We start from the raw sequence: 14,281 nt of genomic DNA on the forward strand, positions 1-14,281 counted from the left end.
GAGTTGCTGTCCAGTTGTATTCTGCATCTCCTCTGGGGAGTTTTGTGTGATCCTTTTTTCTAATACCTCTAGAAAAGTTTGAGCTTTTGCATGTTTTACTGATATCAAAAAGTAGGTTATTATTTGTCTGATCTTTTCCCCTTAGGCTTTCAACTTCTATAGCATGTCAAGACTGATTGTCAGCTATTCTACTGCATTGTTTCCATATTATATTTAAAATCATAGAATCATAGAATAGTTAGGGTTGGAAAGGACCTTAAGATCATCTAGTTCCAACCCCCCTGCCATGGGCAGGGACACCTCACACTAAATCATATCACCCAGTGCCTCACCACCCTAACAGGGAAGAATTTCCTCCTTATATCCAATCTAAACTTCCCCTGTTTAAGTTTTAACCCGTTACCCCTTGTCCTATCACTAATGAAGAGTCCCTCCCCAGCATCCCTATAGGCCCTCTTTGGATACTGGAAGGCTGCTATGAGGTCTCCATGCAGCCTTCTCCAGGCTGAACAGCCCCAACTTTCTCAGCCCATCTTCATATGGGAGGTGCTCCAGTCCCCTGATCATCTTCGTGGCCCTTCTCTGGACTTGCTCCAACCATTCCATATCCTTTTTATGTTGAGGACACCAGAACTGCACACAATACTCCAGGTGAGGTCTCACAAGAGCAGAGTAGAGGGGCAGAATCACCTCCTTTGACCTGCTGGTCACACTCCTTTTGATGCAGCCCAGGATACGGTTGGCTTTCTGGGCTGCAAGCGCACACTGAAGCTGGCTCATGTTCATTTTCTCATTGACCAACACCCCCAAGTCCTTCTCCGCAGGGCTGCTCTGAATCTCTTCTTTGCCCAACCTGTAGCTGTGCCTGGGATTGCTCTGACCCAGGTGTAGGACCTTGCACTTGGCATGGTTAAACTTCATGAGGTTGGCATCAGCCCACCTCACAAGTGTGTCGAGGTCCCTCTGGATGGCATTCCTTCCCTCCAGGGTATCAACCGAACCACAAAATTTGGTGTCATTGGCAAACTTGCTGAGGGTGCACTCAATCCCACTGTCCATGTCGCTGACAAAAAATTAAACAAGACTGGTCCCAACACCGATCCCTGAGGGACACCACTCGTTACTGGTCTCCAGCCGGACATTGAGCCATTGACCACAACTCTTTGCGTGTGGCCATCCAGCCAGTTCTTTATCCACCGAGTGGTCCATCCATCAAATTGATGTCTCTCCAATTTAGAGACAAGGATGTCGTGTGGGACAGTGTCGAACACTTTACACAAGTCCAGGTAGATGACATCAGCTGCTCTACCCCTGTCCATTAGTTCTGTAGCCCCATCATAGAAGGCCACCAAATTTAGCACTTAGGTGACAATATAGCAAACTACTAGTGATTTGTTGCTGATGGATCTGTAGATAATCTGGCACAAATGCTCTTCAAGGCCTTCCTGATTATCCACTCTTAACCAGCATTCATATTCAGATGACTAATTCGGTGCTGTATTTAGTTACTCATTAGACTGGCTTTATCAATTCAGGTATGATTTTCTCTTATGTCCTTCATTAAGCCAGCAGCTACTTAATGGAATAATAACTGGGTTTTAATTAACACACTTTTATTGAGTATATGTATGCTAAATAAAAAACTCTACACTGGAGGAGTAATAAATTAGTGGCTTCTGCCTACTCACTTACCACCTGATTTTCCCCCTACTTAAATTTTTGTTCCTTCTGCTCTATTTCATGACAAATAACGTATTTTCTATAAGTTTCATCATTCTACCACCCACTTATCCACCCTCTCTTTCACAACTTTAAAAAAAGAAAAATACATGTTTTACAGCAGATTTGCTTTGCAATTACATTGCAGTAAGTTTGTCAAATGTTATATGATAACATTCAGATACTATAGGAATGTAAAATACAGAGATGCCTCTGTAGTTATTCTCCAAGCGGTATTTTTTTCTGTGACATTTAAAGCCAAAAATGCTAGTTTGTACTTTTAATTATACGATTTTTTGTTTTCTTTAGGCAAAGGTAAATGTGCTTAAGCTTTTAATTCTGTCTAATATTTTAAAAAAATATTAACACTTGATTTTGGTTTTCCTTCATTATCAGTCTCTTTTTTTTCAACTGGTACATGAGTTTTACACAGTGAGTCACATTTTGGAATGAGTCATGTGCATATTGATTCAGAGAGATGCATAAGCCTGTCATTAACATGAGAAATCCTGTTAAGTTAATTGGAACTATTCATATGCTTAAACTTCATGACTCAAAAAAAGTTACCAAATTCCTGCTGTTTTGCACAGTCTACATGTGTGTATGCCCTGCCTACATGCCAGCTTAGGTGAAATATACTGTGCCTGTGGGATGGAAAAGCAAAGAGTGTCCTTGCAGTCTAAATAACCTCCTGAGTTCATTTCTGTCTTGGCGCTTTATGCTTCAGTGTGCCAAGTTCTTCCTTGGTCAAGCAAAACAACTGAAGTGATCTTAAGCATTTGAAATTGATACAAAGTGTGCAGTTAGTCTGATTTATGAGTATTAAGTACATGGTCAAAGTTAGGCCAGTTTTAAAACACAGGTTCACTTTATTTTACTTAATGTTAAGGGGAAGAAATTAATTTGGGCAATTCTATCCTGTCCTAAGCATAGACATTAGAATGAACTAAATAAGTTGTGGAAGTGCCTATTTTTATGCTTTAAAGACAGCTAGTTTAATCAATAGCTTAAACAAACAGCTCATATTAAATGCTTAGCTTTCAAATGGCTCAAACTAATTTAAAAGAATGATGTTTTTTTGAATCAGGACAGTTCACATTGCAGCTCCAAGCAGTGAATACTTCGTCCTGTTAATTTCACACTGAAAAATAAACACAGTAGATGATTCCCAAGATATTTAAAAATGAAAACTCTATAGGTTCCATCTACTATATCATTCTTAACAAATACCTTCTTATTATGGTAAGTTGTAGTTACTAAAAGCACTGCTCTGCAATTTTTAAATTTATCAAATTCTTGAATTTTCTGTCATTTGAAAATCTTCGTCTACATAGTAAAATTCAGTGGGAGCTCGAGAGAAGATTCTTACTGAAGTACATAGAGGTGTCTTTGTATTTAAGATCTGCACAGAAAATGTCGGATCACTAATAGAGGCTTTTATATATAGAGGAAATACTCTTCATATGACGATTACTATACTCAGTTCAAAAGCTTATGTGTAGTGAAAAATCAATTAGCCAAGATCAGCCTTTTTATTAATAAATGACAGTCTGTTGATGGGCCATTCTTTCTTTATGATTTTTTTTTTTAGCAAATTAAAAGCTATCTTAAGTCTTGAAAAATAGTAATTCCTTTATCAATGGAAGAAAAGATATTTGTTGTTATTGTTTATGCCTGGTGTTTTCTGACTAGTTAATAACTTGTCAGGTTTTAAAATCATAAAAATTTTGTGGTATTGTGCATGCATCCTTTTATGAGAGTATTTTAAAGATGCAGAATTGTCTTAATTGTCATTATTGTTACATGCAAAGATTAATTGAAAAATAGAATGTATGGCCGTGCTTTGAATATACATTCACATGTACTCATTAATTTTATAATCCCATTTTTACTTATAATTTTGACCTTATTCAGTGCATATTGTACTTGCCATCTAGTTCCAGGGTGTATTTGCTTCATACTGTGTCCTGGGTTCAGCAGTAGCCATGTTTCTCCTTCGTGGTAGCTGGTGCAGTGTTGTGTTTTGACTTCCAGCCTGGGAACAGTGCTGGTGATACCGATGTTTTCGGTTGTTGCTGAGTGATGTTTACCGTGACCAAGGACTTTGTGAGGCTCATGCTCTGCCAGGGAGGAGGGGAAGCCGGGAGGAAGCAGAGACGGGGTGCCTGACCCAGGCTAGCCAAGGAGGTATTCCATACCACAGCACGTCATGCCCGGGGTGGGGGGTAACTGGGAGTTACCCGGAAGGACACGGGCTTCTGGGTGGGACTGGTTTCTTGGCCGGTGGTATCATATTCTCTTCCCTTGTTATTTTCTCTTATCACTGTTGTTGGTGGTGGTAGCGGTGGTGATTTGTGTTGTACATTGGTTGCTGGACTGTTCTTGTCTCAACCAGTGGGAGTTGCACTCTTTCGATCCTCCTCCCCGTTCCTCCGGGAGTGGGGAAGGGGAGAGCCCTGGGGGGGAGCCCTCGATTGCTCTCAGCCTGGCACCACTCACTGGGAGTGAGTGAACAAGCTGTCTGGCTAGGGTTTAAACCACGGCATACTGTTAGATCCTTCTCTGAAGACCAAGTGATTAATTTCTGGGGTGCTCATCATGATAGGTGTCACTTGCCCACTGAGGAGCAGTAACTACATATTCATGTACTTTTTTATCACATATGTGAACTAATTATGTTTGCCTAAAGTTAATATTGTTGCTGCTTATAGTCAATTGCCATGACTCTACTGACTTAAAGTTACAGGAATTTCTTTCCAGGTTCACACTTCACTGTTCTTGAGCTCAAAACATGAGACTACTTTAGCTTTTTTTTTTTCCCATTTTGTTCAGTTTGTTGGGTTTTTTTTTGTGAGTTTTTCTTTATGGAGCTCCAGTCAGAAAATGCTATCACATGCAGCTTGGCTGATGTGCAGTGTTGCAGAGGTAAAGATTCTTCCTGTCTGGAGCTTCTAGAGCTTGGATTTTAAGAGCACTAAATGTCACATACCACTGAAAATGGTCATAGAATAGCTCATGCTGGTTCCTGCTGTAGCCTGGTACTTCTGCAAACTTGCCTTTACAATTTCAATGTATCCAGCAAATAAAGAGCACAAACTTCTTAGTGACCATATCGGAGAAGCTTAAGGCATCCCACAGGGATTATGGCAGAGGCAGGTACAGAGTACACTTCTCCAACTGCTGCTTTAGATGAAAGACCATCCTTTTTCTCTTGGTATTCCCTTGCTGAATACAGGAGGTGCATTCAAAATCTAACCAGATTCGTGGCAAATAAAATGATGACAGAAATGTAAGCTAGGAACCTATTTCTGAAAGAATGGCTGCAGTCATGCAGTGTAAGGTGAAGGACAAGGTAATGAGGATGTGAAACGGCAGAAAAAGCCACCCAAAACAAACTCGAGCAGAGAGAAGGCTGCCTTGGGGGATGTGGGAAAGGTGTTCCCAGGCCGCTAAAACGTCTCACTGTTGTCTGCCTGTAAGACACAGCATGTATCTTGTAAATGAGGCTTCTCTTTGTCAGGTTTCTTACTGAATCCAAGGAGGGTACCTTCGGTTAATGTAGGGATCCTGCTGTGATAAAAAATAATAGCTGACGGTGTTACATTTCATGCCTGTTGCTCATCCCTCAGGGATTTCCCCAAGGGAGCAGCCCGAGAAGCAGCAGGGGGAGCACTGAGCGCACAGGAGCACTGTCCTTCATCTGCCGGCCCGGGCTGCCACAGCTGGTAACAGCCGCGGCATAGAGCAAGCCGCTCAGCCGAATTTATAGAGGCTCTTGAGGAACAGTTTCCCTCTCTATGAGTTCTTAGTATTAAGAAAAAATAGAAGGTTAGACAATAGAACTGTATTTGCCTTTTCACTTGTATTTCACGACATAATTACAGGCCTTTTGGACCAAAGGAAAGGTAGAGGGGCCTCTAAAGTCCAGTGGGTTAGAATCGTATGAAATATTTGCATGGTCCTATGTCTGACAAATTATTTCTTCAGAAGAAGCCTCCTACAGGCTTCATTGTCCCAGACTGAGTGGTAGAATTTAGTTTATCACGTCTTCCTTTCTACCTTCCAGAGACATGAGATTTGTTTTCTGGGTTTTGTCTTTGCGCCTCAGTTTCAAAAAACTGATTTTTCTTAATATGTGATATGCTGCAAGATAAATGCAAAGTTAACATTAGTGTCCAGAACTATCATGCAATAACAAATAGAAAAGGTCCTATTACTTTATATCTTGAATGGTTTTGCTAGTGCTGTGTGGCTATTGCGCTTTTGCTGTAGTGGATACTGCCTGTAAGGGTATTTGCAATACTCCTGCAAATGGATGGTGAATATGAAAAAACAGAGATACAAGAAGTAAAGAAAGATTTTCTTTTGAAATTTCTATGATTCTATGATTTTGATGTTTGGTTTTAGATTTCATTGGACTACTATAGGAAAGTCTCCTCTGTATCCTGAAATGAGGGAATCAAATCATATTTTGCCTAGCAATGGCTGCTTATGAATGTCAAGGCAGAAACCAGACCAGTATTCATTGAAAAACAGGGGAAGGAGGGTATAAAAGGAAATAAGATGTTTTGTATTGCTTACTGTATTAATAGACAAAATTTGTCTAGATAATATGGTAGTCAGGAAATCACTGGCATGTGTAAAAAGGAAGGTCAAGGCTTTATATGTGTTTTATACATGGCCTAAAGTTTCTTGAGCTGTGAAATTAAAAGTGGTCTCTCTTCCTATTGACTTTTAAGAAGAAACAGATTTTCTCTGCTTTTTATTTTTTGGCAGTACTTGTCATTCCCTCTTGCTAAATATTGGCTTGTTCTCTTAGATCAGGAGAGAGATGTCAAGTTATTATGATAGTCAATCTGAGGCACCTACATATTCTGGGAGAACAAATAGCCTGTTTAAAGAATAAAGTATCCTTCAGTATAAAGTACCCTACTGGGCGAATTTTGCCTTTTAGATGGAGACATGAAGAGGAATACTTCCGTAACTAAATTTCAAGGACACAGTCTAAATGCTCATTAGGTATGAAAATCGGAGGTGATGTGTCAGGCCCAGTAAAGTCTGAGGAAAACTTGCTGCTAATTTTAATGATCCAGTATCCTTGTGATAGATCTTACTACTCCCTTATTGCTATGTCATTACACTCTTATTTTTATACATAGAGAAATGATATTGTTAGTATCTTACTGCTGTAAACAATTTTTAATACTTAACTGAGTTTCTTGAGTGTTCAGGTAACAAACCCAGGACTCTTACTAAATCTTTTATTGTTTCAGTGTCTTGTGGTTTCCCTACCAATTTTTCACTCTTAAAGGTCATATCTATTTATCTTTTAAGGTTTTCTGTCTGTTTTGTTTGAGGGAATATAATGCTTATACTCATGTCTCTTCTAGCACAGCCAGAGTTGTCGTTTTTAAAGCTTGGTATTACAGTTTATATTGATTTCACAGTTTCATAACATCAAATTCAATTAATTGAGCAACTATGATCTAAGTGGCATTTTTTAACTGCATTTACATTTTCTTTTTTGCATCAAAACAGGTTCTCAATTGTGTCTATTTTCCTATAGGTGACAGAAATCTCTTCCTCTCTTTTTATGGTTTTTGTTTTTTTTTCTCTGAGACGTGGGCATAAATAACTTTGGCTTCTCTAAACCTCCCTACAGGGCTATTTCAAGGCTTCCCAGCAGCATACACAGAATTAGATTTTCATGTCCAAAGGATCTCTAAGGAGGCAAAATTAAATTATACAACAGAACAGAAAATAAGGGAGTTCTGGTAAAGGAATGAAGGCTGGGAGAGAAGAGCAGGAGGCAGGGTGGCCTGGGTTGGGAGTTCTAAGGACTTATATAAAAGCCTGAGATCTGTGGGTTGGTTGAAGATCTTTCTGATCTCACCTGTCTCCTCCAGGTGCTTCCCTCTGTGCCAGGTATGCAAACCCAGTCTATCCCACCTGGGAGACTTCTGACGCCCCTTTCTCCCATGCAGCTGTTTACTCCTTTCCTCCTCTTTGCAAATGCAGCTCTCTTTCCCTGCAACAGCTCTCACGTCTCCCTTTGCACCTGTGGTCTAGGAAGACCTGGGTTTCTGGCAGCAGGGATAGGTGAGAAAGGTTATAGCAGTAACTGTTTCTTGACCCTTCATACACATTTCTCATAATGCTTCCTTTTTAGTGCTTTATCAGTAGCAGAAATCTGGGCAAGACAGAACTCAGTTGTGCAGTATAAAAAGAGCCAACCCTAGTCTGCAGTAGTCTGTAAATTAGCCAGTTTTATGTTACTCATACCTGGGTTGTCTAGTTGTGTAAGAGTACTGGTCGATTTATTCCAGGATTGTGTCTAATGAACTCTGATTGGTCCTTTTTAGAATGATCAGGAGATCTGACTATATAATATTTCCTCTTTCTTCTCATTCATATTGACAGTAATTTAAATTCCTGTTATCCCCACTCTTTCTTAGGCTATTTATATAAAATATATCTAATGGAAAAAATACAGCTCTTATTCTGCTTCTACATTTTTTCTATTGGTATAATTTTTCTGTACTCTATTCCTGTAATGACTAAATACTCCTATGTTCTCCCTTGAATGATACAAATATATTGAATTTCATTATTCATGTTCCTTTAGTTGTGTTGAAAAATTCTCTTTGATGTTATGTGTGCATATTTTTTTTTTACCTTTAGAGCATGCATTGACATTTTTCTGTGACTTTTGTCTTCATTCACTTACACTGGCTTGTTAAGGTCACTGCTAATATGTATTACCTGCTTTCCTAGCATTGCTTTACTTAGCATTGCTGCAGTTCTTTGCTTTTTGCTCCGGGGCCAAGGAACACTTTATTCTCTGGTACAACAATTCTGACATTTAAAATATAAACATAGGGCAACCACCATAGAAGATGGCATCATAAATAGAAGGGAAAGACCTGTAGTCTGTTTTCTTTGTCTATGCAAATGTATAGCAGTAATAGCCTTTCATGGCCCACCTCTGCAGACTTAACCCAATCCTTTTAATAATCTGTATAAGAATATTGGTTGCTATGGCAACACATTCTGTGGTACCACTTGACTGTCAAAATAACCTCATGAAATATCATGCTAAGAATGTTTTAGAAATTGACTTTTACAATAAAAAGTAAATAAATCCGCCTAGCTTTAGAAGATGTGGCTAGATTTATATAGTCTGCAACAAGGGATCAACCATTTTCTAACTAGTGGAAATAGATATATTGTGCTTCTCATCTTTGGTGAGTGAGCTGAAATAGAGTTTAGAAATATTTTTTTCTGCTTAAATTAATGGTGTACCAGCCACATCTGTGTAGAAGAAGTTAGCACAAGAGTCAAAGGTTAAATGATACTCAGGTGTTACTAAGTTTGAGTTAGTGCCAGTCCGTGCGATGTCTTTGCTTCTCTTACAGCTTCCATTAGCTTGTGTTCATGTTTAGAACTGCTGTTTCTGTGCTTCTTTCTCTCCCCATACTTCTTCATTTCTGCTTTCCTTTTCTTAGAGCCAACTCCTTGCTTTTCTTTATTTTGTTGGCTAAAATAGTATGCAGTTAACTGTTTGGAGGTTTTTGTATTATTTTTATATGAGCCTCATAGCAGTACTTTAGATCTAATGTTTAACACCAGGTTAATAGACGTGGTCAGCCTCAACAACATTACATTGGTCAATCAAAAATCCAGCCACTTCTGAAAGATTAAGACAAGCATTCCTAAAGACAGCATTTAGTATCTGAATATCAGGTAGGCTGCACAAACAAATGTCAAGCAGGCTAGAACAAGTATTGCATATTCTGATATAAATATGGACAAAAAAATTAAGGTATGAGTAATATTTACTCTTTTTTATTGTTGTTGTTGTTACTTTTTTTTTTTTTAAACCAGATTTTCAATAATCACTCATTACTGGCTTAACTTTCCTCATCTTTTCCCTGAAATCAATAGAAGTTGTCACTGCAGTTCATTCAGTTGAGGTGCGCTATCCTGTATAGAAAATAACATAAATAAATGGGAACTGTTCACTCTTCATATGTTTGGCTGTCATAGAAAATTAGTATACTCTTTTAAGTGAAAACCAGCATTCTGACATTCCCTTATCACTGAGAACAATATGGAAGCCTTAATGCTGGCAACTGAATGACTTTTCTCAGTACGTTTCATCCCTTCTATCCAATGAAACAAAATAAGGCAGGTCAATTTTAAATAAAAGTTTTGCTTACAAAACAAGCTAACACATTTATTACTGATAAATTTAAAATAAAAATGCAAACCTCATAATTTGATTGAATTGATCTTTTTTCCCTGAAAACCTGTGGAGTGATCCAAGCAAATGTAATACAGTTGTACTTTTCTGAACACAGGAGATGAGTATTGAAGCAAGATCCCTTTAGCTTATATGATTTCCTATTTGGGGGTAGTATTTATTTTTTTAAATGTTAGTTTTTATTCTCTGTGGTATATCCTAAGCTTCATGATGTTAAAGCAAATTTTATAGTAAAATGGAGTAGAAATAGACAATAATTGATAATAAAAATATATAATTTTAATGTATATTATTGTGTTCACTTCTATTTAAAGTATAATTGCAGATACATCAATATAAATATTTTCCTTAGAAAGTGTGATTTTCATACAGCAGATTATCAGCTGAGTAGTTACTTTGCATTAAAATAGTAGTTTAACTTTTGGAAATTATAAATGGGAATCTTTTAAGTTCTTTTAAGTAGAATATTTCATTGAGTATATCTCTATGTTTGATTTGAAAGTATTGTTGCTTTAAGCAGAGGCTGCCTTCAACACGTTTATCACCAAGAGAGGAAGAAGATGATGATGCAGGTGAAAATACTTGTGGCCCTTCAGGTATATGGGAGGCATTGACACCTTGTAATGGATGCAGGAACCTCGGATTCCCCATGCTTGCACAGGTATATGTTTACCTTTCCATCATAAAACTTATTAACTGTAGAAGAACTGTTAATTCTGTCTTACAGTCCTTTCTAGTTTTGCTTTATTCCCTTCAAAATTGTTATTGTCAGTCTTCATTTAAACATCAAAATCTGTTTTTAAAATTAAATGTTGGGGTTCAGTCATCCTGCTGTAATACTCATCCAGGTAAGTTTAAGAACAAGATAGTTTGCAGTTTATTACCCCCATTTTCAACAGTTTTTGTGTTGCAGAGCTTTATTTTCTCATTCTGTCCGGAAAGAAATTTTGAAGTCAGTTTCATTTGGGATATATATTCTATTTTTGATCAGCTTCTAATTCATGTGATGACATCTCAGCTACTTTCTTTATAGAATTAACTGAGGACACCATGCACAACTCGGCTGATGTAAGAATATAACCTAAAAATTCTTTAAGATTATGTAAGCTAAAAAAAGTCTTCAAACATTTTCAAATGCTCATAATAACACAGAGGAGAATAAATAAAAATGGGTAATGTACTTGGGTCTAAGTCCCAACAATTCTCAGAGCAGACCAATCTGCAGTATCCACCAAGGCATGCCAACAGCTGTGTCCTGAACAAGTTGCTACAGAACAGGATGATGCTTATTACTGCTTCTGGGTCTCCCTTGTTCTGTCCCCTTACTATAGTTTAGCATTCTCATTTCTGTAACATCTTTCCTGCGCTTTTCTTGTAGCATTGAATGGAGGCCAGCCAAATTTGTGTTTAGAAATGCCTGGTTTTTCAGTTGCATCCTTACTTGGCACTGCATGTAAATAGCTTTGTCGGATTCTTGTGTACCAGATTGGAATTACATATCCTGTCTCACCACACTTTATACACTGTTGCTTTCATACTGTGACTGTACGTTTTATTCCCTTTAGTCTCATGAGACTTGCACCTGTTTGAAGTCAATGCTAAAGCTTCCAGTGCAGTCAGTGGAAACAGGATATGGCAACTAATGTGCTTGAATAACAATGAGCACTGCCCTGTCTTCTTATAAGGAGCTTTTATATTCCATTCCCCTTTCTGTAGTTGTTTTCTACTTCATACTATCTATCATTTTAGACATTTGGCAAGATGCAGAGCCATCAGAATTATCCTGATATATAATAGGAGTGACATAGTTACTAATTCCTCATTTTTAAGAATTTGTTTCAAAAAATATTTGTTAAATGTAGCTTATTTAAATATCTGTCTCCTATGGTTTAATTATTGTTAAATTTTCCTATGATGACCACACATGTCATTTTGGAGTGACTGCCTAATTTAGAAAAAAATAATTTTTGTTATCCTTACTTCTTTTTAATATATAAAAGATTTGTAAAGTCTGTTATAAAATTGAAAAATACAATGAAGTTAGCTTGGTTAGTTGATATCTCCTTTTTATAAAAAGTGATGTAAGTTTTAAGATAGTGACTTCTGAATAAGTTTTATTCATTGTGCTTAAGTCTTAAACTCAGCCTCCCAATATCTCATCTTTCTCTCTCTGAGAACTAATATGATTTTTAATTATGGATAAAAAAAAGAATGTATTTATTCGGTGTTCATTCATGAAATGGCAGAACGCTTTTCTAGATTGTTTCTCCATAAAAAATTGAACACAGAGGTAGTTTGATTTTCTTTTTATGGAAGAAAGGAAAAAAAATTATGTAGTGAAAAATCTCCAAATTACAAACCAGTGAATTCACTTTATAAAGTGTTGCCATCCCTGTATGCAGTCTTTCAAGCTGTTAGCTAATCTGTTGGATCTTTCACATTCACTTTGAAATGCAGAAGAGAACATCTTGTTCTAAGGGATTGAGAACACAAAGTATTTATTTCAATTTTAGATTAAGACCAATATCTTGAATTCGTTTAACAAATTGTGATAGATATAATCTGCAACAGCATGTTTTAGGTAAACTAACAAAAACGTGGTTTTAATACTTATGTCAGTCCAGTAACATACAAGAAAATGCAGAGTTTATCATGAAGAAACAATAAGATAAGGCTACATAACATCATGTCTTAAAATCCATACTTTACTAAAGATCCTGAAATAGAGAAAATGGTCTATCAAATATGCAAATGACAAGTTAATTTTTCCAATCTCTTGTAGTTAAAAATAGATTTTACAATTATATAAATATACTGTGTTTACACATCAAAGAAGAACAAACAGTGATTCTTGGTTTATATACACAGTCAGAGGTACAATGGTGAACTGAAAGTGAATTTTAGGTGAGATTATGAGAGTGGCCATCTGTGACCTAATGACCTAACAGTTTTCAACATGCTAAAGAAAAGGGTGATTATCTCCTTGATGAACTTGATTTCTTTATTGCAGTTATGGGAAAAGGCTTGGCTGAAGGTTATTCTGACATGCAGTATGTCTTTTCTGTCTGTACTGTGCTGGGAAGTGATTTGGAAAGGGTTGTTATAGAAAGTTCTGTGCAAATTATACAGTAGATATCATTTAAAATCTAACATAGCAGTAATACAGGTATTCACAGAATAAACAACTCTTTTTCATTATCTCATATTTGTTGAAGACCTGGAAGAGCTTGATGGAAAATCTTCATGTCTCGTAAGAATTTTGGGGTTTTATAAAGTGCCTAATTCTTCATCAGAATGGAGCTAGCAGCCAACTTCATCCACCTGGCAGTGTGTGCTCAAAGCCCAGAAAGCTAACCATATGCTGAGCTACTCGAGAGGAGTGTGATCCTGCCCCTCCACTCTTGTGAGACCCCACACTACTTCCAGCTCTGGGGTCACAAAGGAGAGGGACATGGATCTGCTTGAGTGAGTCCAGAGAAGGGCCACAAAGATGACCCAAGGGCTGGAGTACCTCTCCTGTGAAGACAAGCTGAGAGAGTTGGGCTTGTTCAGCCTGGAGAAGAGAAGACTTCGGGGAGACCTTACAGCAGCCTTCCAGGATATCCATAGTGGTGAGGCAGGTCTGCAGTGAAGGTGGGAAGTCAGTCTGCAACTCAGGGTCCAGATCACTGAGGCTGTTGGCCAGGCACAGGCACAGATGAGGTGCAGTTAGAGATGGGCACTACTGCAGATTGTCTCAGCAGGAACTGAGGGCTCAGGTCTGAGCTGAAATTGGGCTGCTGGGCCCATGGGCACAAGTGTGAGTAAGGGCCCCAGCTGCGACTGTTCAGAGACAGTATGACCTATTGGTGCATGTAGCTCTGTGACAGATACTGATAAAAGTGATAAAATACATAAAATGGAAGCTGAATTGAATGTGATTGTTACTTAAGCTGTTATTGTGTGAAAGAGCAAGACCAAGAAGGAACACTCTACTGATGTACTTGATTGCTTTGCATGCACCTCATGTACAGCTTTTCCATATATGTGAACTTGTTTCATCTGCATTTATAGATTCATGCCTTGGCTGACATTTGTAAAGTCAGTATTCTAGCAGGGGTTCTACTCCTGAAGATTCCCAATGCTGCTGCAAGAGCAGATAGGATTTATAAAAACCCATAATTTGCATCTTATATCACTCTAGCTATGTGGTACCAAAGTACAGGGACGATACTGGTAACAGTAGGGCCTGAACTATGAAGAGTGCTGTGCGTGTTGGTCTACTCTTGGCTCTTCAACTGAGCAGAACTTTAACCTCTG

The 14,281-nt window shown here is 37.9% G+C and overlaps 1 protein-coding gene across 5 annotated transcripts in view; it reads left to right on the plus strand.

Moving 5' to 3' along the window:
• The window catches only part of LOC133281118 (ankyrin repeat and sterile alpha motif domain-containing protein 1B-like), a 305,927-nt gene that overhangs the window by 93,627 nt on the left and 198,019 nt on the right, over positions 1-14,281 (plus strand). For 4 of the 5 annotated variants that reach the window (XR_009747384.1, XM_061476333.1, XM_061476329.1 and 1 more), the window contains one exon: positions 10,500-10,643. Coding sequence is in view for 4 of the 5 variants with exons in the window: in XM_061476333.1 (XP_061332317.1) it covers positions 10,500-10,643 (144 nt within the window). In the remaining variant the exon portion in view is untranslated. The remainder of the gene's footprint in view (positions 1-10,499; positions 10,644-14,281) is intronic. The other variant, XM_061476330.1, reaches the window with a different exon arrangement.

Source organism: Pezoporus flaviventris, unplaced genomic scaffold (assembly GCF_033815535.1).
Source record: "Pezoporus flaviventris isolate CSIRO_AGI_PZ_B2104156 unplaced genomic scaffold, CSIRO_AGI_Pfla_v1 ptg000096l, whole genome shotgun sequence".
NCBI lineage: Eukaryota > Metazoa > Chordata > Aves > Psittaciformes > Psittacidae > Pezoporus > Pezoporus flaviventris.